This window comes from Protomyctophum bolini (genome assembly GCF_963924005.1).
Source record: "Protomyctophum bolini genome assembly, chromosome: 16".
NCBI lineage: Eukaryota > Metazoa > Chordata > Actinopteri > Myctophiformes > Myctophidae > Protomyctophum > Protomyctophum bolini.
In genome coordinates this window covers 24,843,582-24,868,536 of record NC_137877.1, presented here as the reverse complement: position 1 = coordinate 24,868,536, position 24,955 = coordinate 24,843,582, and the positions used below count along the sequence as shown (strand labels likewise).

At 46.1% G+C, this 24,955-nt stretch overlaps 5 protein-coding genes across 5 annotated transcripts; all 5 read left to right on the top strand.

Annotated features, from left to right (window-relative positions):
- Window positions 1-833: 833 nt before the first annotated feature.
- On the top strand, window positions 834-5,060 carry LOC308330881 (RNA polymerase II-associated protein 1-like; the record flags this gene model as incomplete). The annotated part of the gene is made up of 1 exon (XM_080785955.1): window positions 834-5,060. The coding sequence occupies one exon, from the start codon at window positions 834-836 to the stop codon at window positions 5,058-5,060; it is 4,227 nt and encodes a 1,408-aa protein (XP_080642081.1).
- A 1,128-nt stretch (window positions 5,061-6,188) lies between these two features.
- On the top strand, window positions 6,189-7,472 carry LOC308330880 (alanyl-tRNA editing protein Aarsd1-like; the record flags this gene model as incomplete). Its single annotated transcript, XM_080785954.1, has 1 exon — window positions 6,189-7,472. One exon carries the CDS (start codon window positions 6,189-6,191, stop codon window positions 7,470-7,472), a length of 1,284 nt encoding a protein of 427 aa, XP_080642080.1.
- Window positions 7,473-9,115: 1,643 nt separating this feature from the next.
- Window positions 9,116-10,339, top strand: LOC308330879 (diphosphomevalonate decarboxylase-like; the record flags this gene model as incomplete). Its single annotated transcript, XM_080785953.1, has 1 exon — window positions 9,116-10,339. One exon carries the CDS (start codon window positions 9,116-9,118, stop codon window positions 10,337-10,339), a length of 1,224 nt encoding a protein of 407 aa, XP_080642079.1.
- A 1,913-nt stretch (window positions 10,340-12,252) lies between these two features.
- Window positions 12,253-14,808, top strand: LOC308330878 (RNA polymerase II subunit A C-terminal domain phosphatase-like; the record flags this gene model as incomplete). The annotated part of the gene is made up of 1 exon (XM_080785952.1): window positions 12,253-14,808. The coding sequence occupies one exon, from the start codon at window positions 12,253-12,255 to the stop codon at window positions 14,806-14,808; it is 2,556 nt and encodes an 851-aa protein (XP_080642078.1).
- Window positions 14,809-17,001: 2,193 nt separating this feature from the next.
- LOC308330877 (membrane progestin receptor beta-like) lies at window positions 17,002-24,235 on the top strand (the record flags this gene model as incomplete). The annotated part of the gene is made up of 6 exons (XM_080785951.1): window positions 17,002-17,092; window positions 18,471-18,805; window positions 19,395-19,507; window positions 21,252-21,408; window positions 21,519-21,734; window positions 23,918-24,235. The coding sequence occupies exons 2-6, from the start codon at window positions 18,536-18,538 to the stop codon at window positions 24,233-24,235; spliced, it is 1,074 nt and encodes a 357-aa protein (XP_080642077.1). The 5' UTR covers window positions 17,002-17,092; window positions 18,471-18,535.
- Between the last annotated feature and the right edge of the window lie 720 nt (window positions 24,236-24,955).

Here is a 24,955-nt window from a genome sequence, read left to right as displayed (position 1 = left end):
GATCATGGCGGTCCCTCGATAATGTGCAATCTGTCCATGACTGACTCCATGTGTGTTGCAAACGTTATGAAATCAAATGCCGATCGTTGCAGGTTTATATATACGGGCAGAGAGCAAATCGCGTTATATCTTTTTCCGAGAATGAGAGTAGTGCAAGGCAAGCCTATGCAGTTGAAAGCAGTGGGGACTGGGAGTGGGGGGGGAACTGCCAATGCGATCCAAGACGAAGAGACCCCCCTCCACAATTCTCCCTCGGGAGAAACCATGTAGAAACAGGAGGGGAGGGGGAATCGAGTGTATTCACACACACTAGACGAGCATGGACACATCCATTTTAGATCCCCTGACATCTGCGTTGGTCTATGCCGGACGGTCGTCTCCATTACGTCATAATGGAGGGCTGCCTCCTCGCATAGACCAACCAATAGGCGGTGCCAGACGCTTCTCAGACCAACACCTCTTTTCAGGAGGGGGGGGGGGTTTAACTCTTCGTAGAGCCGATCGGTGTTACATTATGAGTTGTCCGGGCGCGTATATAGTTGAACTACAGAAATCAATAAAAAAACGTATATCGTACCATAAGACGTATAGAAACGCTATGCGCATACCACGTATGCGTATAATAAAGCATATGGATACGCTAATAGCGTGCTAAGTGTTAAAAATGAACAGGTCAGAAATATATCATATCAACAACAGCAATTATGTCAGCACTTGTGTAGGTCTATATGTCATCTATGACATCAGTACTATGGTGTCTATTTGTGTGTGTCTAGATATTTGTGTCTATAGAATTACGAAGCCAGGAGACTTCAACAAATTTGCAAAGAAGGATGTTGCGGCGACCCAAGCCAACTGACTGTGAGGCAGACCTCCTACGAGAGCAAGATCAGTTTATGATCTCTGGTATCCCGTCTGTGACTCATGTTGTCCGTTGCCCAGATAAGAGAGGAGGGGATGGAATGGGAGGCGACATAGAAGTGCATGCCGGAAGTCAGAGAGATGTTGTCTCCATTGCAAACCTCCCAGATCAACTTACTGCTCTGACGCCAGCCCCTCCTAAAGAGTCCCGCTTCAAAGCTAACAAAGTGCATTTGAAGGATGAAGATGCAGAAGAATTGTTGGACAGACGTGACACACACATCAGTGCAGTTCTCTCCAGGATTGTTGAGAGAGACACCAGCTGTACTCCAGTCTCTCTACCAGCATTCACAGGCACCGCCTTCCCCAAAGTATTGCGCCGCTCAGAAACAGATACTCGGGTATCTACTGGTGGTGGGAAGAGGAGCATCTTTGCTCATCAGATATTAGCTGAGCAATGTGCAGATAGCAATCAAATAGTTGCACCCAATGGCCAAAATATTCCTCCTGAGAGTAGAATGGATACTGAGGCATCTCCTTCCACATGTCATAGTACCAGGTCAGGCCCCAGGTTGGTGTCTGGACTGGGACTCTGTGGCCCCAACAGATCGGTTGAGACCATGGGAATACACCACGAGAACCAGGCCATGCTCCAGGCAATGTCCCAAGCGGAGATACTAGAGGAACAAAAGAAAATAATGACTCGACTTGATCCTAGACTGGTGAAATTTGTCAGATCTCGCAGAGCCCAAGGCACCCAGCTGACCATCCCTGCTTTCAAACATCCCCAAGATGTCAAAGGTAGGGAACAGTGTGTTCCTGAAGGTGTTGTCAAAGAGTCAGACTCCTCCAGTCAAAAGCAGGAACCCTTGGATGTCGACATGGAGAAAGAGGAAGCACCACTTCCTGCGACAGTGGATGAGCTGCCAGTGAAGCCACTGAGGGAGTGGATCCACATGGACAAGCTAGAATCAGAGAAACTAGAGTGGACTAGAGACCTGCCTGCTCCCAAGAAGAAAGGAACCAAAAAGGCCATGCAGGCTCGTTTTGACTTTGCCGGCTCCTTGATCCCGCCGACTGAAGACCTGCCCACTCACCTGGGACTACACCACCATGGGGAGGAGCCCGAGCTGGCAGGTTATTCTCTCCAGGAGCTCTTCCTGCTCTCTCGGAGTCGGGTGATCCAGCAGAGGAGTCTGGCTCTCAACACCCTGGCCAGCGTTCTCACAAAGGCACACGCTGGTGAATATGCGTCTCTTTTGCGAGGAAATGTGACATCCACAATGTTAGACGCCGGTCTGCTCTTCCTTCTCCGCTTCGCAATGGATGACAATGTGAACGCTGTGATGTCTGCGTCAGTGCACATGCTCAAAGCGCTGCTAGTGTCTGCAGAGGACGAGGAGTGCCTGGACAGCACCTTCTCTTGGTTTGGTGGCCTGGCCGCCTTCCCGTTAATGCCCTCTGCTCAGGAGGATGAGGGGTTGGAGGAGTGCACGCAAGACACTACCAACGAAGACGAGAGGAAGACGGATCACTTCGTGGCCAGACAGGATGTTGTGAAGGGTCTGCTGAGCATGACAATTCTCCCCAGACTGCGTTATATCCTTGAGGTGGTCCGTCCATCTCCACGGGTGGTCTGGGACATTCTGGAGGTTCTGATCCGTGTTGCGAGACACTCCGCCTGCTCCGCCACTCAGGTGCTCGACTGTCCTCGCCTGATGGAGGTGGTGATGTCAGAGTTCCTTCCCACTTCCTGGACGATGCCGTCCGTGCCCCTACCCCAGTCTGTTTACGGACTCCCACTGACTAGCGCCATGAAGCTCCTAAGAGTGTTGGCAACCTCCGGGAGACATGCATGTGCCAGGATTCTTAATTCTCTGGGAGCCAGGGAGCGTCTGTGCCATCTGCTGACCCCAGAGCCCAGTGAGCTGCCTTTGGAGCGGTCTGAGGCGCTTATGATCACCACAGAGGCCTACAGACTGTGGACTGTAGCAGTCAGCTATGGACAGGCCTGCAATATATACATAGACCTGTATACTGTCTTGGTCAAGGCGATGCGGTCTGTCCAGCAAACAATTCTCCCATCAGACCCACTGTTGCTTCTCCAGCTCCAGAGGATCCAGGCCCTTCTTTCTCTGCTCACACAGGTCACACACACCGCAGGCCACCACCAGGAGCTGCAGTTCAGTTCCCAGGGTTCAGAGTGCCCCCCACCCCCTCCAGTGTCATGGGGTCATGTGACCGGGCTGCAGGCCTCCCTTCTAGGACAACTGAAGAGCTGCATGAAGAGTCTAGACAACCCAGTTGACAGAGACAGCAGCCTGGCTCTGATACCGGCTTATCTGCTCTTAGTAGAAGCGTATTACCAACAGCTCTCCAAACAGAACTGTTTCAAGCCAGTAGAGACTCTTCAGGAACTAGAGCAGTTGACAAAAGAGGTTCTTCTCCCACTGTTGTCCCACACTGTGGTGCAAAGTCTCATACAAAACCTCAAGTCTTGCTCCATAGTGTGTGACCTCCAGTCCAGTCGTCCAGGTCCAGAAACGACCCCCAGCCTGCCTGGCCTAGCTTGCCCAGGATGGAGGCGCCGTCTGTGGTTGGCTGTGCCTTCCTCTCCCTTCCCTATACTCTCCTCACTGGGTCTCCTACTGGATACGCTCACAGGCATCCACAAGGGACTCGCCCACAAATTCAGCTACCTACTCCTGTCAAAACCTGTAATTGGCTACCTTCGTAGCTGTGGTCAGGCCACACCCACCTTCTCTCACACCAGCGCATGGCTCCTTCGTCATGAGCACCACTTCCTATACCTGCTGCTACGCTTGGCACACAGACTGGTTCCCAATGAACAAGAAGTGGCCAGACATTGTCCTCTCTACCACCAGGTGGCGCTTGTCCTGCTCCCATGTTTATTGCCGGGCAGTGAATACTTGGCCCATGAACTCCTCTCCACCATTATATTCAGCAAAGACTTCATATCAGAGGGCCGTTGTGGAGGACCTGAAGACATAGAGCTGGCAGAGTTGAAGCTTCCCGAGTATGAACAACGCTCCACCTCAATCTTTGCCTATCCCTCCTCTCTCCAGACAGTCACCACTCTTCTAAGGGAAGCCTGTGCCCAACTGCCCCTAATCAGGGGCTGCTTTCTCCCTCACCTGGCCCACCCGGAGCCCATCATATCGAGGTCCCGAGATGCCTACCTGTGCCGAAACCCCTGGGTGAACTCTCAGCTCCTCCCGGAGCTTGGTGGTCCCACCCTACCCTCTGATTGGCCTTTCCTGCCTCTTGTCAGCTTGTATGCGCAAACCGGGGTTTCTGGTAGTGGCTTGCAGGTGGAGGAGCTGCCACAAGGTGCACTGCAGACTGTGATCCACTGTCTCCAGTGGCTCTTGCTGCTGGAGGTTTGGAGGGAGAACTCACTCGAGGTGATCCCTCCAGTAGCCAAGCTCGCTCGACTGTCCTGTGTCTTCCTGTGTTCCAGCGACCTGTTCATGGAGAGGCCTGTCCAAAGCCTAGTCTGGGCCCTGATCCGACTGCTCACCAGACCATGCAGACTGGACTCTCTGGACCTCAACGTGCCTCCTCCAGGCTTGGCTTCCTTCCAGGATCTGTATTCGGCCCTGTTGACCCAGTATGAGGCGGTTTCCTTTGGTGATCGACTTTTTGGCTGCTTGGTCCTGCTGCCTCTACAGAGGAGGTACAGTGGGTCCATGAGGCTGGCTGTGTTTGGAGAACACATGGGGATGCTCAGATCACTAGGGGTCACTCTGAACGAGCTGTCCATCCCCATAGAGCAGTTCACCTCCCCACCCGAGCACAACCTTCCTCTCCTCCATCTCTACTTCCGATCCCTGGTGACGGGGGCCCTGAAGAATTGCTGGTGCCCCGTCTTGTATGTGGTCGCTCTGTCCCACATTAACGTTTTCATCTTCTCACAAGACGCTGCTGCGCAGGAGGTTGAAGCAGTTCGTTGCAGTATGCTGAGAAAGATCTACTACCTGACTGATGAGTTGTTGAAGAGCCACCTATTGCTGTTTCGTCTGCCCCAGCAGGACTCGGAGCTGGGCTTTGACACCTACCAGCAGCTTCCTCCAATTAGAGCCAAGTATCTGAAGAGTGTCGTGGGAGCGCAGGACTCCAGTGTGGACCATGGACTTGGCTCCAATGTGGATGTTGGACTTCATGTGGCCAGCCTGTAAAACCTATGCATTAGCCATATACCCATATATTCTATATATCCACATCTCTGTGTCTGGGTAGAGCAGTAGTCGGTAGAGCTCTCGACTTTGGACCACAATTTCATGGGTTCGATCCCGGGCACCGCCAACTTAGCGAATGAGTAGCACGGCTTGGAGCAGCAAGTCGTGCGGGAAGTACTGGGAGCTGATGGTAGGTGTGGAGTTCCACCTCAGCAATCCATCTCCCAGGGGTCTAGTGCATTGTAACGGGGATAGACTCCCGCATGTTACCGGCTGATACCGACAATAAGCCAGTGCCGACCTACTTCTTACAATGTATGATTTTAGGCAAGGTTAAAATGCAATGACCCATTGACTTCCAATATAAAATGACAGTCAAAATATTCTAAAACTAAATCACACTCGTGTGAAGTATGGGGTACTGTGGCTGCCACACGATTGCCTTCTGACACAACCATCGTCCTCCACAATATATGCGTTATTGTATGAAACAGAATTACTTACGAGTTGTATTTTTTGTGCGCTAAACAAAAGCCATGCATTGGAGGTCTAGTGCCACTTATATCCATATTTGGGCACATCTGTCCAGACCAATAGACAGAAGGACAGACAACAGACAACTTCAACTGTATCAATAAAGAAAAGCAATTGTGAAGTGAGGGGCGCTCTTATCATTGTACATCATCATGACGTAACATGTCAATTTGCTCAGACACATGACATAAATTCTCCATTCATTGTCAATGGGAATTGAACAAAAATACTGATTTGCTCAGACACAGACGTAAATTCTCCATTTATTGTCAATGGCATTTAATACCCACAGTGCATTGCGGGACATAGGAGGGGCCCCTCAATAATAACTCTGGGGAATTGCAAGTGTGGTTCCGTTTTATCCTCGAGCAGCTCGCTAAGTGCAGTATGATGATGATGTGTTGACCCACATGACACCACTACACACGTCACATGATTTCACAAAGTTTATCCGGAAAAAAGTCTATTGCAACCACACTACAATTAGATTAGATAAGGATAATTTAGATAAGGATACTTATAGAGTACTGTAGGGGATTACTTTTCAATGATTCAACTTTAAAACAGTTGTGCGACTGCGGTCTTCATATATTTATGTCTTTCCAATGTCAGCGGGATTGCTATATGAAGGAGTTTGTTACCTCGGTTGTGTCCTGCTGCCCTAGTGAGCTGAAGCGAGAAGTCAATGGAAAGACAGAAACCCTAAAGGGTTTTAATGTCAAACTTCAAGACACCATCTTGTATCCTGAGGGAGGTGGCCAACCAGATGACCATGGGTTGATTGGAGACGTGCCAGTGCTGAGGGTGACGAGGCAGGGGACAGAGGCCGTTCATTTTCTGTGCTCAGCTCTGGAGGAGGGTCAGGAGGTGCAGCTGAAGGTGGACTGGGACCGGAGGTTTGACCACATGCAGCAGCACTCGGGCCAACACCTGATCACTGCATTGGCAGACAGCATGTTTGGATACAAAACCACATCCTGGGAGCTGGGGCGTCAGAGAAGCTCCATAGAGCTGAACACTCCGTGCATGCAGCCTGCTCAGCTCCAGGCCCTGCAGGAAGCCGTCAATGAGAAGATCAGAGACCAGGTCCCTGTCGCTGTGCGGCTTCTCTCTATGGACGAGCCTGCTGTGGAAAAGATGAGGAGTAGAGGTCTGCCAGATGATCTTGCAGGGCCAATTCGCATCATTGATATAGAGGGTGTTGATGCCAGCATGTGCTGCGGAACCCATGTGTCTAATCTCAGTCACTTGCAGGTAATACAGCTACTTGGGGCAGAGAAAGGGAAAAGGAATAAGACCAACTTGATCTTCCTGGCAGGGAACAGGGTTCTGAAGTATGCTGAGAAAAGCTACAGCAGAGAACGATCGCTTGTATCTCTGTTGAAATCTAGGCCTGATGAACATCTAGAGGCAGTAGACAAGCTCCAGAAGTCTGTTAAGCTGCTACAGAAGAGTAACCTGAGCATCCTGCGAGACATGGCTGTCCTCGTTGCACAGAACTTCAAGAGAAACCCACAGAGAGGAAACTTTTTCAGCTTGCACAGAAATGAAGGCAATAACGAGTTCATGAACATCATTGCCAATGAAATAGGCACAGAGGAAACCATGGTGTTCCTGACCGTTGGAGAGGAGAAGGGTCCTGGACTGTTTCTGCTTGCCGGGCCCAGTGGACCAGTGACCAACATGGGACCACGGCTGCTTGAGATACTCCAAGGAAAGGGTGCAGGGAAGAATGGGCGCTTCCAAGGCAAAGCCAACAGACTGGCACGGAGAGCGGAGGTGGAGGTCCTGCTACAGCGGTGCTGCACCCATCACACATCAGTTCAAGGAGGAATAAACCCTGCACTGACATTAGACTCTGGGAGTGTACACATATAACTAAAATGGACCTTTGTTGGTCCATTTTAGTGTAATTGTGTTTATATTATGCACCATTTAGGGGTGGAGTGTAGAAGGCATTTAACAGTGTATGTTCTGATTATGATTTCTGTTGTTATTTCGCCTTATTAGTTTTGAGATTGTTATTTAGTTAATTGAATTGAATTGATTATTAATTGATTTATTACCTGACACCAAGGTCATGCTTCCCCGGGCCTAGTTGACTGGAGAGAGCTTATCAAAGCTTGGGTGATTGGGAATGGTTATGCACCTGGGTGGATATACGGCTTTTATCAGGCCAGCCATGAGAATGTCATACCTAAGCTGTTTGTAATGTAAAATGCACTTTATGGAGACATAAATATGCAAACAAAAAAGGAGTTCAACTTGTGGACAATGATTTCTTTACGCCTGCGTACAGCCCAAGCATCTGTGAGTTTGTTGTGTTTGTTTGAATGCTTTCATGGATTCTTTCCTGGGAGGCAAACCTCACACCGGAAGTTCCATGAATACATGGCAGTGAATGAAGCCGGCTGGACCAGTTCGTGAACAAAAACTATTTCTGAACAATTGCGACCTTTGTCTTATAATAGTTTCAGGAATATAAAAGAAGAAACATCACATTTATCACTAATCGCTTTTCGATGTGCACAGTACATAATTTTATTTGAGGATCTAAACAGAAGCAGGTATCGTTTCTGTATTGGAGGTATCGCGAGATTTTGCTGCCAGACAGGAAAAGGTGGACAGTCTCACGATACTTGGTACGTTCAGAAACGTACTTTGTGCTCTTTATATACACCTCTATAAAATTATGCAGTGTACACATCGAAAACATCATTTCTCGAAGATGTTTTCCAAAAAAATATCAAAATACGGTACAGAGTACACTACAATACAGCATAGAGCACAGTACAGTGGACACAGGGGTCTTGTTCTGATGTATATAAGCATTGAAAAGGGAGTTTGCCTGTGTGAAACCATTGAGAGGCGTCTCATGTTTTAAACTTCAAGAGCTAGCTGGTAAGGTGATCCTTTTATTGGTTTGCCTATTATCGTACCTGTGATATTTTGTAGATGGTATAGTGCATTATATTCGGTTTATATATTTACGTGCTGTGTGCTATATCTGCAATTGAACTGTGTGCTTTGTCATTGCTTGTAGGTCCATGTGGAACAAGCGGCACGCATACGGACCACTGTTCCTTTCCCTTCCTTATTAGGGGTCAAGTCTGAAGGGGCGAAGACCCGTTATTGTTTTCAGAATTATTTGTTTTGCAGTTCTGTGCTGTCGTTTTTTACGAAATTCGGCAATATTGTAGAGGGTCATGGGAATCGGTCAAGTATACTGAAGCTCAGAGTCATTTGTCAAATGACCTTTGAATCTCCAAATGAATTAATTATATGATCTGCTCTACTCTTGACGTTACAAAAGCGATGTCAAAGATTGTCATAGCCTGGTTAAAAGACAGACAAACGGACATCTTTAATTTGGATACTAACTTGTTATCAGAGTATTTGGATGCCCATGACGTCGGGCATTTATGACATCAGTACTGTGATGTCAGTCCTGTCCACATTTGGGCATACAACTGAGTCAGACACACAGCCAGACATACACAGAAAAGGCAATAAAGACCGGGATGTCTGAGGACAATGTCAACATGCCACACAGGTTGACATGCACTGCACCTGTTAATATAGCCGTTATCAAATACTGGGGGAAGAGAAATGAGGACTTGATCCTGCCTGTCAACTCTTCTTTGAGTGTTACACTCCATCAAGACCAGCTGAAAACAACCACGACAGTTGCTACCAGCCGATCATTTCAGGAGGACCGCATATGGCTCAACGGTAAAGAGGAGCACATAAGCCATCCCAGACTGCAGTCTTGTCTGAGAGAGATTCGTCAACTAGCGAGGAAGAGATGCAGCGAAGGGGAATCTGCTGTGGATGGGATCGGCTTGTCTCATAAAGTCCACATCTGCTCTGTCAACAACTTCCCCACAGCCGCAGGACTTGCGTCCTCTGCAGCTGGCTTCGCCTGTCTAGTGTATACACTGGCTCGGGTGTTTGAGGTGGAAGGGGATTTGTCTGCGATTGCAAGGCAAGGCTCGGGCAGTGCCTGTAGGAGTATGCATGGGGGATTTGTCCAGTGGATCATGGGATGCAAAAAGGATGGCGAGGACAGTATAGCCCAGCAGGTGGAGCCAGAAAGCCACTGGCCCGAGCTCAGAGTCCTTGTGCTTGTGGTCAGTGCTGAGCGGAAGCCTGTGAGCAGCGCCTCTGGCATGAAAACCAGCGTAGAAACAAGCCATCTCCTTAAGCACCGGATGGATTCTGTTGTTCCAGACAGAATGGAGGAGATGATTGAAGCGGTGCATGGGAAGGACTTTGCCACATTTGCTGCACTGACCATGAAAGACAGTAACCAGTTTCACGCCATCTGCCTGGACACCTACCCACCCATATTTTACCTCAACAGCGTTTCTCATCAAGTCATCAGGTTGGTGCACCAGTATAACCAACACCATGGGGAGATAAGGCTTGCCTATACTTTCGATGCAGGGCCAAACGCTGTGATCTACACTCTACAGAAGTATGTTGCAGAGTTCATCCAGGTGGTCCGGCATTTCTTTCCCCCGGAGATCAATGGAGGACAGTTTTTAAAGGGACTTCCGGTTGACCATGCAGTCCTTTCTGAGGAGTTGAAGCAGGCTATTGGTTTAGAGTCCATGGCAAAGGGAATCAGTTACATTATTAGCACCAAGGCTGGGCCAGGACCTTGTGTTTTGGAGGACCCCAGCCAGCATTTGCTCGGACCCGATGGGTTTCCTAAGAATGAGTCAGATTCAGATTCGGGGTGACAGGTGCACAGCTGACAGGTTTCTAACTTTCAACCGTTCTTGTACATATTACAGTTGATAGAAGGTGATATTAAAAAAAATCACGCTTGTGTGAAGTGAGGGGCGCTCTTATCATCATACATTCATTGTCAATGGGAATGTAATGTTTGTGTAGGACAATAACAGCCATTTTGCTCATCTGTGTAAGATGAAAATCTACACTATAGCTGAATATAGTATGAATATAGTAATATAATCAAAGAAAGATGGAGTCACAAAAAAGGCTTCAGAATTAACAGTCCTTTGTGGCGAAGGTATCCTTCAGCTGCAACACTGCCCTGGTAGTTAGTTGCTAGTTCCCAGCAACTGGGTTTGAGGGGTTTCAACATTGGGGAAATTATTGACTGGCCTTTGTCATCTCTCTATATCTAACCTGCCAACTGCTCAGCTTTCATATACTGTACTATACCTTTAAATGACATTTCTCTTTAGGTAAGGATTAGTCTCACATGGCCAGCCCTCCAATGTTCATGGGTAGGTGATGAAAGGATCATCCCACAACAGTCTTCTGATGACTACACATTTCTGTGAAGTGACACATTTCTGCCTATGTCCAGCTTTGAGGGTTTGTGTAAACACAAACATTGTCCTAACACAAACATTAAATGTATTATATTATGTATTATATATTTATGTTCTGTTTGGCTACTGATATTCATGCCCTCCTTATATACTCCTTTGATGTCTCATGGTTGTGTTCATCCTATGACCTATGCTATCTTAACACGATAGGCGATATTGATAGGCCCCCACTCGTTTTATATTTATATATATATATATTTATATTATATACAGTCTGGTGTATGTGTCGTTGTTATGTATGTCTTGTTTGTCATGTCTATAAAAATCAAATAAAAATTAATATAACAAAATAAACACAAACTTCAAATGCCATTGACAATGAATGGCCAGCTTCGAGTTTGTGTAAACACAAACATTGAAGATGAAGGTGAGGATGTATGATATAAGAGCGCACCTCACTTCACACGGGTGTGATTTTTATAAGATAAATGTCATCCAAGCAGGTGTGTGTGTGTGTGTGTTTTAAAGCATCAGAATGTTAGAAAACATGTCTTTGCCGACACTAGTGTGATACAACAATCACAGTATTTTACACTCAACATTCCCATGTGTTTGATGTATTGCAAAGTGATCTGCATGCTGCATTTATGCCAAATTTTGCCTGTTGAATGCCTATAAAAGAGTGCACATTAAAGGCATTAAATAGTTGTGTTTTACATCCACAGTGTCTTCCTTCGTTTAGTTTTTTATATTTTCTAGGTGTTATTGATGTCATGTTGGGTTTACAATTTAATTTAATTTACACTAATGGGATCATGAGCAAGTCAGCATTTTATGTTTGAGAAACCGTTATTAGGATACAGGTAAGCTAAACAAGATGTATATTTCTATATTTGGAGACATTGGCAATGCCTCTCAGCCAAACACAATATGAGGTTGGAACTGTGACACCAGTCGAAAAGAGATTTTGTTTTTGACCAACAGCCAGCCAGCCGAGCCTCACTGCCAACATCAGCAGCTGTTTACTCATCACTACTTAACATCCTCCACCCCAAGCAAGTGTGTCCCCAGTGTCGTCACCAGGTCTGGAGTGAGCGCCTACTACCGAGAGGGATGATCCTTACTACAATGTAGGCACCATAAGGAGAGGCAAGTCAACTTGTGAATGACGTCAAGAACAGTCAGCAGTATATAAGCATTGATTACTCTCCACAACCAACAGCACGTTTCTCGTTAATCCTCATGACATGTAGGCATATAGGTTTCACATACATTGCGTTTTATTTAAATGTTTCATTTCAAGTAAATGGTTAAGGAAATTCAGAAGATATAATTGCAGTACATAGAACCTGATGGAGGATGCCGCAGACTCTGGTTCGGGTGGGACCAGCGGTGCTGTGAATGAGGGCCAGGTCCCTGACACCACCATAGTGGTGCAGCAGGTGGCAGACGTTTGCTCACCGACCTCAGCTCCCCCTCTGCGCCTGGTGGAGTGGAAGGTGAAACCCGGGTCTCTGGTGAATATGGATTCAGTTTTGGCGCTCTGCATCCCCATATCACCGGTAAAGAGGGAGGCTCAGGTCACCGCTACGGATCATTTAAACTGTCTGCCTTCGGAGAAGAAGGTGAAGTCGGACCGTGCTGGAGTGGTGAGGGAGCTCTGCTGTCAACACGGACAGGTCATATCGGCTGGGAGTGTCATTGTCAGAATAGATGAATGCAACCACCCAACAGTAATGAAGGGTTTGTGTGCTGAATGTGGCCAGGACCTGACCCAGCTCGAGAGCAGAAATGGGAGACGGCAAGCACCTATCTCCACGGCAGAAATCTCCATGGTGCACAGTGTCCCCGAGTTGATGATCAGCTCGGAGCAAGCAGAGCAGCTTGGCAGGGATGACCAACGGAGACTGCAAAGGGACAAAAAACTCGTCTTAATGGTAGATCTGGACCAGACACTCATCCACACCACTGACCAGCACTGTCAGCACATGTCCAATAAGGGGATTCTCCACTTCCAGGTTGGGCGAGGAGAGCCCAAGCTGCACACACGGCTTCGCCCGCACTGCAAGGAATTCCTGGAGAAAATCGCCAAACTCTATGAGCTGCACGTGTTCACATTTGGAAGCCACCTTTATGCACACACCATTTCGGGTTTCCTGGATCCTGAAAAGAAGCTCTTCTCCAATCGGATCCTATCCAGAGATGAGTGCATCGATCCTTTCTCCAAGACGGGGAATCTTAGGAACCTTTTCCCTTGCGGGGATTCAATGGTCTGTATAATTGACGACCGAGAGGACGTGTGGAAGTTTGCACCAAACCTCATAACTGTGAAGAAATACATATACTTCCAGGGCACAGGTGACATCAATGCTCCGGTGGGGACACGAGAAGATCAGATGGTCAGGAAAGCTATTGATGTGCCAAGCGGCCCTGCAGATGGCACAGCGGAGGAGCAGGATACCGGTCTCTGGAAAAAGGGGAAGGACCACAATAATGGAAGGAGAGAGGATTGCTCAGTGAATGAACAGACACATGCCCCAGGGATTGAGGAGGGGGGCGAGCAGGCCCAGACTAGAGGGCCAATGACTGAAACTGGGATGGTGTCGAGAGAAACACAGGTGAACATGGGTTCAGATAGAAAGGAAGATGAGAGCAGCATAACGTCGGTGACAGTGGCGTCCCAGGATTGGGCAAACTCTTCTGCGCAGTGCCTCAACACCAGCAACCTGGACGAGGCCAACAACCTGGACGACAGTGACAATGACCGGGACGAGTACCTCATCCATCTAGAGGAAGTGCTGGTGAGGATCCATAAGGAGTACTACCGCCACTACGAGGCCTACCTTGAGAAGGAGTCTGGCACGATGCCCGACATCCGCAAGATTGTGCCACAGCTTAGAAGACAAACACTCAAGGGAACAACAATAGTTTTTAGTGGCCTGTACCCCACCAACTACCCAATGGAACAGACACGGGAGTGCTACCACGCCAAGGCACTGGGGGCCAAGATTGGTAATAATCTGGTACTCGACTCTAAAGAGCCAGGAGGAACAACGCATCTCATCGCTGCAAGAGCTGGCACTGAGAAGGTCCGTCAGGCACAAGGCTGCAAGCACCTCCATGTGGTCAATCCTGATTGGCTGTGGAGCTGTATGGAACGCTGGGAAAAGGTAGAGGAGCAGCTGTATTCCCTAAAGGAGGACTACAAGATGCCACAGAGAAACAGCCAAGCATCTTTAACTTGTGCTGTGTTGACATCAAATACAGACAAATACAGAGGAACTAAGCTGATCCGAAGGTGTCCACAGGCCTCACGGCCTCTGTCTTTCCCCCAGCTGACAGGGTCTGTCTCACTCCATGGTTGTAGAAAGCAACCTTCTCTCAGGGGAACTCAAAAAAGGGGTCAACAGGAAGAGATAGCAGTGCCAGGCCAAGACTGCAAGCAGCCAGGACCTGTGCGCAGTAAACAGCAACCCATCACATCGGTGATCATGCCCCTCTACATACTCTGTAAAGACGATCTGGACAGTATGGATAGAGAGGTGGACGACATCCTCGGTGAGGAGAGCAGCGACGGCGAGAGTCAGGGCCCATGGAAGACAAAAGTGAGGGATGAAAAGGAGAATGAAGAGAAGCAGCACCAGGGCACCGCACAGAGTGCAAGACGAAGACCCGTTCTGCAGGCACCGGGCGGTGAGGAGGTCCCTACGCAGGTGAACGAGGACAGGCCGACAGGTAGTGTACAGAGGGGACACAAGCGAAAGCATGGCGAAGCAAAGGAGGAAAAGAAGGTGGACTACTCTGAGGACGAGTCATCTAAGGACTCCAACGAAGAGGAGGAAGGCAGCTGCTCGGAAACGGATGAGATGGCTGCTGCCGTGGAGGCAGAGCTTAACGACTTAATATGAAAAGACAAAACAAAAAACACACATTGAGCCACACACTCTCGAGGCTATGAGCTAACGTTTCCCTTCACACAAAAGTAACTGCTGTCAGCTTACGAGTACGCAAAGAATTAGAACGTTGGACCTTATCTTACTTGTGGCGTGAGCTCAGAAAGTCTTCCTTTTCTGACCTTTGAAAATGTATGTTGTTCCATCATTTGTGCAAAGTGCATGATCACAAACCAATGTGTCAACATGTAATTGCTTTGGTTCATTGCAGTTGTTTTGTTATATTTTGTTTCCTTTTTATTTTGTGTTTTATGCACATGTTAACTTGCTCTTTTATCCATTGTGAAGCACTCAAGCACTCAACAGTGCTGGGAATTAGTGAGTAACCTCACTGATTTGCATGTTCAGAATCAGCTTTATTGTGACATCACACAATTACAGGTGTCAAGAGTAGGTGAAATTATTTTTTGAGCAAGCTCTCAATTAGTTACAGTAAGAGTTAGAGTAAAGTCAAATAACAGGAAGGCTCAGTCAAATAAATTATTCAAAGTACAAAATACATGATTAAAGCTAAGTTACGAAACATTTTAATTAACTTCAAAACTGGTGGGCCAATCTAAATAAGTAGTATTTTGTAGCTACAGTAGGATTCCCTTCTTTCACTTCAAGACATTAGGCCACCTTATAAGCAAGGTCGAAATTCTGACACCAGGATACTGACGAGGATGTTGATCAGGATATTGACACCAGTATCGCATACACATACAGTATAGTCACATTTTCTCTTTCTTTCTCCCAATGGCTGTACCAGGATATTAGGCTTGTCTGACCATGTAGATTATGCAGTAATATAGTTATTTCAAAAGTAAACTATCTGTAAAGGACATTTCCGCAAGGCTTAATTCATTCACTAGTTGAGGCAAAGTGATATGAAGTGGGTGGTTAAGCAAGTCATATTTATTTCTTCCACAGTATAAACCTGTGTAAAAGTTTAAAATGTGTCATTTTGAGAATAAAACGAGACACATGTATGGTGTATGCTATGTATTTAAATACAGAAAATACAAGATCTGAAAGTATATTGATACAAATTACATCTCATTTTCTATCACAGCCAAATACAAATGACAAAATACAAAACAGTAGTCCTATTTGTCCTAGTCCTATGTATTTAAAAAAAAACACTTCAGATTTCTGGTTGTGTGCAGTGTGCACGCGTGCATTATTTGTCCTTTAACAGGATAAAATGCAGAGCAGAAGAGAACTAGAACTGCACTCTGTCGAGTGCCTACTTGCTTGTTGCACACAAGTAGGCCATACAGTAAATACTGCCTACTAGTGCGCAAGCAGAGCGCGCAAATACGATGGTGACATGTATGTCGATCAGTGTCGGGTGGATTAAAGGAAATGCCTCTATGTATATGTATGTAATATAGCGGTATATTACTTTGCGTATGCCCCGTTTGATGTGTATGTATCGTAGCAGCATATGACGTCAGGGTATAACTGGTATAACTAGCTCTCAATGATGACCTAATAAAGATGAGGATTAAAGGACCCAATGCCAGGGTGTAATTGGTTTTCGATGCTGACGTAATGACACTATGTTTTAGTGTCGGGAGGATTAAAGGTAATACCCCTATGTATACATGTATGTAATCTGACACCACTGCCATATCAAGCACAAGTAGTCATTACGTCATACGCTGGCACGGTCCATACGCATCAAACGGTTACTTGCGCGCTCTGCTTGCGCAAGTAATAATATAGTATAATAGTAGAAAAATTAAGAAAATACAAGAGAACATAACAATAGAATTTGAAAGAATGGTGTTCTTGTGGAGATTATAGTGGCATCAGAGTTGTGCTGTGAGGAACGTCTCATGATAACTAATCCTCACGTTGAGCACGCAGAGGGGAGGGGAGAATAACGAACAGTTTATTGCATTCATTACGATGGGGAGAGTCCGAAATGTGCTGAAATAAATCCAATAGGCCAAGAAAAAGAGCATAGTGTGTGTGTGTGTGTGTGTGTGTGTGTGTGTGTGTGTGTGTGTGTGTGTGTGTGTGTGTGTGTGTGTGTGTGTGTGTGTGTGTGTGTCAGCATGTGACTTGATACAGAATGACTTTGGAGGCTGCGAGGACTCATTCCCTCAGACAAAAACAGCCCTTGCTTGGACAGCATGTCACAGAAAAACATCATGGACACACAGAGTGAGACAAACCGGAGTATTGGGAACCTTGGCTGGAAACTAGAACTATAGAATGAACTGTAGCTTGGAGAGGGAGAATATTCCAGGTGAGTTTCTTTATTTAGGCTACTGAACTTCATAAATTGGAGAACACATTGTTTTTCACTACCAACATCACAAAACCCATTTTTGGATGCAGATTTGTGAGTCAAACCAACAGTTGACGTACAAAAAACAAAATCGGAACCAGGTTTTGTGATATATGTTGATTATTTTTGATTATTTTTGAGGGTCTGCAAGATGACAAGATGACAAAATTTGCCTTCATAATGAAGGCAAATTTTGTCATCTTGTCCCTAACACAATTAAATGCCATAAACAAACAAACCTAAAATGGATTGCTGCACTCTTGAATTCAACAGTGAATTGCATGATGAATCATACATCACTTACAGAGCTGTGATGCTGCAGTTGCAGTTCTCAAGGCCGTAAACAACCAAGTCAGACAGAAGAAACAGTGAGAGGAAGATTAACTGGTTTATATCCGTTTGGACTAGTTGCTTGGTAGCCGTACTGACTAAGATCATCATTGTTCATGTATCCTGTGAGAATGTACAAATGTAATCAATGGGACCCTAAAGCTTCATTCAGACCAGAAAAGGCTGGGGAAAAAAGCACACTTTTTATTTTCGAAAATAAAAAGCTGGTTTGCATAGAGATTACATTGAAATAAGAATACGAAGCAGCTTCTTAGTTCAGCTTCCTTGGTCTGAACGAAGCATACGGTTACACTTATTTTGTATCCTCTCTTTGTTAAATCAACTCTCAGGATCAATACATCATCAACATTGCCCTGCCTGGTCTGTGACAAATATGACGAGGGACTCAACCACTTTTCTCAACCAATTTTACAATCTGAAAGTACTGAAATGTCAGTTGATAATTTAATGAAAAGAAAAAATCACACCCGTGTGAAGTGAGGGGCGCTCTTGTCATCGTACAAATTTGACCTATTTCTCCTTTCATTGTCAATGGCAAATATGAGACGTGTAGGGACAAGATTTACATCATATTTGGCAAATATTGTTTGAGACGTGTGAGGACAAAATATAGGAGGGGCTAACACCCCTCAAAAAAAAATCACACTTTTCGTCATAGATCATCATACATCGCATTCCGTGCTCAGCCAATCTAATCATTTCAAATTTGGCACACAGACGTCACACAGTAGCACAAAGCTGGGCATAGGAGGTGCTAACGCCCCTCAAAAAGGGTCCTCAAACTATATAAAAATATCCTGTTGATATCTATCTACTGTACTAATAACTGAAACAGAAATATATTGTAGCGAATAGGTAATGTAGGGAGAAAAAAGATGATACCGAGAATATACGTGTTCGCTCCAGTTATTTCGAGATTGTATTAAAGTTGTCATTTTATCAACTGGCCCCTGACCCCTTGCCATTTTGCTAATGTGGCCCACAGGTTCTGCTATTTGAGTGTCCCTGCCTTACCCTACACCACTACTGCGAGGCTGTCTCTCTGCCACCATGGTGTCTCTCTCCTGTCCGTCCCCCCTGGGTGGCCTCCTCAGACGTGTCCTCCCCTCCCTGCCTCACACTGTCAGGGACACAGATGTTCCGCCTCTGTTTCGGGAGCCCTATATCCTGTCTGGCTATCGGCCTGCTGGCCTGCCATGGCGCTGCTACGCTCTCAGCCTCCTGCAAATGCACAACGAGACGGTGAACGTGTGGAGCCACCTGCTGGCTGGGGTGTGCATCGCGCTGAGGTTCTGCATCTTCACTGTGTTTCGCGGCGGGGTACAGTGAATTTGTTCCAGTATGTGCTTCGATTATGGTTCAATGTGTGTGTGCGTGTCAGTGCGTGTGCGCGCGCATGTGTGTGTGTGTGTGTGTCTATTAACATTCCATGTTGAGGTTAGCAGTCTTAAGCCCAAACCACATCATGCAACTCCTTGCATCCAAACGATGGGGAGTAGTTAGTTGCATGTAGTTGCAAGCAACCACAGTGCCGGCCAGCTGTATATGCGAGCTACACGTCTGCCTAGGGCCTCGGGAGTTGCTGGAGGACCCCCCGAACATGTCCTCAAAGTGCATCCAACAAGCTTTGAACTGAGTGGATTGGACTTTCCATTCCAGAGATAATATAAACATCTTTTGCAGATTTTCGACAGTGACAAACTAGATACCCATGAGTAAAGTTCACTTTGAGCTGCAGCCAAACCAAACATATCTGTTTTGTTGAAAGGAGTTGCGAACTTCTGACTAGTTGCATTGGTGTGGTTTGGTCATTACAATTACCCTTTCTCTGCACAATAAATCCAATGTACAGCCTTCATTGAATAGATTGAGTATGTTTTTAATTGTTACACTTCCCTCTCCTCTGCAGGGCATCCTGGGAGTGAGACTGCAGGCTCCAGAGGGTCAGGGTCTCTCCCTGGACCCTGCATCTCTACCCCTGGTGCTATATGTCCTCTCCTCACTGACCTACCTTAGCTGCAGGTATAAAAAAAAATCACACCTGTGTGAACTGAGTGGTGCAACTCCCCTCTCCCCCTGCCTCTCTCTCTCTCTCTCTCTCTCTCTCTCTGTAATTAGCAGGCAACAGTGCAACACTATCTCTCTCTATCTGTTTCTGGTACAACAGGGCCACTTTTGCCCCTACTGGTACTCTAAACATAGTCACATGGACGGACATTGCTGTACCTTGGAGTGGTTGCACCACTCAAAAAACAACACTTAAAAACTGAAAAATGCTAATGAAGAGAATATGAACGAACAAAGAGGTATAGGAGCGCACACCAATAGTGGGGAGGTGCTGAACATGGGAGACAAAACTTGAAAAGGAAGGAGAGGTCGCACAGCTCGTAGTTACAATGCAAAAAACTGAAGAAAATGAAGAGAATATACGTATAAGTATAAGCATTTTCATTTATTTTTTGAGTGGTGAGTGTTGCAACCACAGCTATGTGTGTGGCTGGGTCTGTCCCTGGCTGTGTCCGAACACGAAAATAGCGTTTGTTCACCACCAAGTGCCACTGTTGCACAGCCTAACACGCAGACACAGACACACACAGGCTAGGGAGTACAGTACAGTACAGTACAGTACAGTACCACTCCAGACGGGTCTGATTTTTAAAAGCAGTCGGCTTAAGCAGCATTACACATAAGGCGAACATGACGTCCTGCACAAATTATAGTGATTCAACATTACAGTGGAAGTAACGACACTGCTTAAATTGAGTGGGAACAAAGCGTTGTTGGGCTGTATACTAACCCAATTTGCATCCCACTTTTCAAATGCATTTTGTGGCTGCACAAACAGTTGTTCCTAGAGATTGTTCCTGCCAGGCAAGTAGGCTACAGGTGATGCCAGTCCACTCAGACACAGGGGCGCCGTGGGGACGTAAAACGATAATATTAGAGATTGAGAGTTGAGACTAGAGGGCAACCTCAGTTACTGCACGTAAGGGTATGTAACCTCCATGGCCCTGGGGTGCGCACTTTATATTTGAAATGTGAACATTTGGTAAATGGAGAACGTGTGTAGAACTAGAACAGGTTGAAGTGCAGTGAAGCATGGCTACTGCAGGTACAACATGGATAAAGGATGCATGGATGGATGGATGCATAACCCATAAATGGGATGGTGATTAAAAAAACTAAACGTAAATTCTTCTTCCTTGCTGTTCTTGACAAAAGGATAACAAAGGATACATGAAACATGCAGAGACCATTAAGTTTGTGTGGCAGATTATGAATGCCAGTTGTTTCTAAATTGGATGTTTCAGGTAAAAATGTGACGTGATTTACGTCACGTGAATGCGCAAAGCAGAATAGATGCTTGGCGCCCCATTGTGCTGCTGCAGAGCTGGACTGAGACAAAAATTCGGCCCAGGCATTTTCGCAGAATGTGGCCCAGACTGGCCCACCACAACTACCGATACAAATACTTGAAATTCAAAAGCCCTTAATACCACCACTTTTACAGAACAACACAAATTATACACAACCAACAGACAACTGCACTGAAAATAATGAAAACTATTTTTTCATTACTACTACGGGTCGGCCCACTGGACATGTCTGGCACATTCAGTGGCCAGTCCAGGTCTGTGCTGCTGTTATTATCAGCATAGGGTATATGCGATGCTCCCATTGAATGCAATTGTAAGCATGCACTCACTCAGGAGAAAAATAACAATGCCTCAGTGAACACAGCCCCTAATACAGCTTCATGTTCCAGTTCTGCGGCTCACCTGTTCCAGTCTCATTCAGAGCTGACCCACTACTCCCTATTCTTCCTGGACTATGTGGGAGTGGCTGTGTACCAGTATGGATGTGCCCTTGCCCTCTACTTGTACAGCTCAGACCCTGCCTGGAGGCACAGCGGAGTAGGAGAGGTAGCCTTGGAAACCCAGACGTTTTTATTTCCAAAAACTATATAATCATGTGAATTAATTCATATCAACAATACTCTACCATGCTGTGATATGACCTCCTCCTCTCCCAGGTTTTCCTTCCTGCAGCAGCCCTATTGGCATGGCTCTCCTGTGCCAGCTGTTGTTTCGCTAAGCTGCGTTACCGGCGTTCGTACCCCCTGCGGCGTAAGCTGTGCCAGATCGTGCCCACAGGCCTAGCATACCTCCTGGACATTAGCCCCGTGGCTCACCGCCTGGCCACCAGGAGCTGGAACAGTAACCCTGCACTTCCACTGCATGGCCTGCAGGTGCCACTGTTTCCTTTCATGTCATTGTGTAGGTAGAAAATGAATGCATTTTGATCCTATGGAGCAGGGGTGGGCAACTTTGAAGATGGAGAGGGCCACCATAGTTCCACACTCACTCCAGCACGCACACGCACACACTATTGCGCGCACTCTCTCTCTCTCGGCTTTATTGGCATGATAAATATGTTCTACATTGCCAAAGCATACATACAACTAGCCCCTCTCGGAACCCTCCGAAAGCTTTTTTGATTGGACCTAGCTTTGCGTAGGGTTCCTGGACATTACAACATTTTCTAATGCGATTGTTGGAACGCGGACCTAAACAAACTCCTCGTTTAGTCGGTCTGTGCGGTATTACTACGTTTTTTCCTGTTATGGTTTCCGAATGTGCGAACTATAAGTACCTGACATACCTCTGAGAATATCTCCTGTGTCGCGGAAGCCGTTAAGTATTTTTAATCCATGTTTGATTAAAAATGTCGCTTTGATTTCCTCTTGTTTATTTACCGTTTATCGTACCGCCTCCCGATGTGCGGTTGGCTTGTGCCGGCTACGTCATAGCTATAGCACCACTAGCTAGCCAGATAGGCGGTACAATGAGGTGTCAATAAACAAGGTAGGAAGAAGCGACATTTTTAATCAAACATAGATTAAAAATACTTAACGGCTTCCGCGAGACAGGAGATTTTCTCAGAGGTATGTAAGGTACTTATAGTTCGCACATTCGTAAGCCAACACAGGAAAAAACATCGTAAAACCGCGCAGAATCTTTCTCCTTACGTGTTTACATTGTATTTGTGTGTGCATAACTGGTGGCAGCCCAGCGTGAACCAGGACCCAATGGGTAAAGTCGTAAAAGTGTCAGAAACTTTACATTTGGGTTCTGCTTGTGGGGCTAACATACAACAAAACTAGTCATGTATCAGGGCTACAACAAAACAAAAGTCAACATTGCACACAGAGACAACAACTCTCTGCGCACACAGAGACAACAACAAACATCCCAACAATAACGAACAACAAGCAATACAGTAACAAAGAAAATAAATTAACAAACGTAAACATAACAGCAACTTAATGACCCTGTTCAGACAGATATACCTCTCTCTACTCTCCATTTCAATAGGCTTTATTGGCATGATAAATATGTTCTACATTGCCAAAGCATACATACAACAAAACAAAAGTCAACATTGCACACACAGAGACAACAACTCTCTGCGCACACAGAGACAACAACAAACATCCCAACAATAACAAACAACAAGCAATGCAGTAACAATGAAAATAAATTAACAAACATATAACAGCAACTTAATGACCCTGTTCAGACAGATATACCTCTCTCTCTCTCTCTCTCTCTCTCTCTCTCTCTCTCGCTCTCTCTCTTCCCAACACAGAGCTCGAGCCACTTCCAATGTGATTAAAGTTCATGTTTGTGAGATAAATGAAGCAAATCCACAATACCTTTCAGTCTGTGGGTCCAAGCGGTGTCTGGCTGCATCTGCCCCAAGCAAGAATTTCAAACCCACAAAACGTACGATTTAGCGTTTTGTTTATATCCATAATGTAGCCTATATGATGACACCGTCTTCATTTTCCCCTCCATGGACACGGGACAAAACGGATTGAATTAGTAAATAATAAACTTAATTCATTTTAAAATAGTTCCACCACCTGCCGTTCCTTCCCATCATAAACACCACCACACCTGTGAATGGTCAAAATCCAGTGACCTCACGGCCCGAGGCGGGCCTTAGGTCCCGCAGAGCAGAGCCTTCATAGGCTCTGGGCCCGGGGCTAGCAGGCGTGCCATGTCAGCTGTCAATCATTCAACTCAATGAAAGCCAATTATGGATTTGGGGCCTTTTGGGCTGTAAAAATCTGCCCATTTTGATAGAGTTTGTGTTTTCTTAAATTTCTTGTAACCATTTGATGCTGTTGTTGCTTTAGATTCTACCAGAATGTAAAAGTATCTCTTCTAAAACATTGCATTAATAATTTCTCATCTTTACTCCATAGGATAGGGAGGGGCTGAATTTAAACATTGCATGTCACCATTGAAACATTGCACGTCAACATTAAAGTTTAGGGTTTTAGCGCTTAAGATTAAGAAATATTCTTTCACCTTTCCATCTCATCTCTCCCTCTCTCTCTCTCTCTCTCTCTCTCTCAACCAACAGGTGATGCTGTTCATGCTTGCCTTCTTTTTCTTCTCGTATCCCATACCTGAGTGCTTCTGCCCAGGCCAGTGTGACATCATTGGTCACGGCCACCAGCTCTTCCATGTGCTCCTGTCCCTATGCACACTGGTCCAGCAGGAAGCCTTGTTCCAGGACTTCACATCCCGCAGGTCGTCTCTGGTGAGGGAACACGGAGAGGGAAGACTCCTGCTGGCGTGCGCCTCCTTTCCCTGCCTGGCCCTCTGCAGCGTGCTGACGGCCCTCGCCACGAGGAGGCAATACACTTGTGCACGCCTGAGAAAGGAGCAGCAGAGGTAGAAGTTGAAGTGGAAAAAAGTGGAAAAACATTATTTAAAAAAAATATATATTTAATGATTTTTGTAACCCATTTTTCAAAAATTTCAAACAGTAATCCTGGGCGCTACTCTCCCCCTGTCAACCTGGGGAGAGCCCGGAACTGAGCTCATGCTTCCTTCAATGCACGTGAGCACGCGCCGCTTCTTATCACCTGACGGGGGAACATGTTATTCCAACCAGTTCCTTTCCCCTACACCAGACGCCCTGGCTAAAAACCAAGGAAGAGACGCCGGCAGACAGTGGCTTTTGGCTGCGCATGGAAGTTCAGGTGTGCTTGCGCTGATCGTGGCAGAAAAATGGGTTTTCACCTAAGGTCACATGATCTCAGGAGTCTTCTGACAATGAGTATCAATGGGAGGGCCCTAATATTACAAAAATGCCATATTGAAACATTCAACAACCCCCAAAAATAGACATCTTTTTAACTTTTTCACCAGAATGTTTTTTTGTTTTGTTTTTCTTTGTTGAACCCCAAATTGTAATCGCATGTTAAGACTAACAATTAACAAATATATAAGTCGTATTTGTACCATATATGGTGTGTGGTCTCCATCTTCCCATCTTTCAACAGTATCATGATAGTATCATGGTCAGTATCATGGTCATATCATGGTCATATCATGTCACTCAAAGAGTATAAATTACAGTAGGCTTTAGTAGCCTCTCCAGACATGCGTCCAC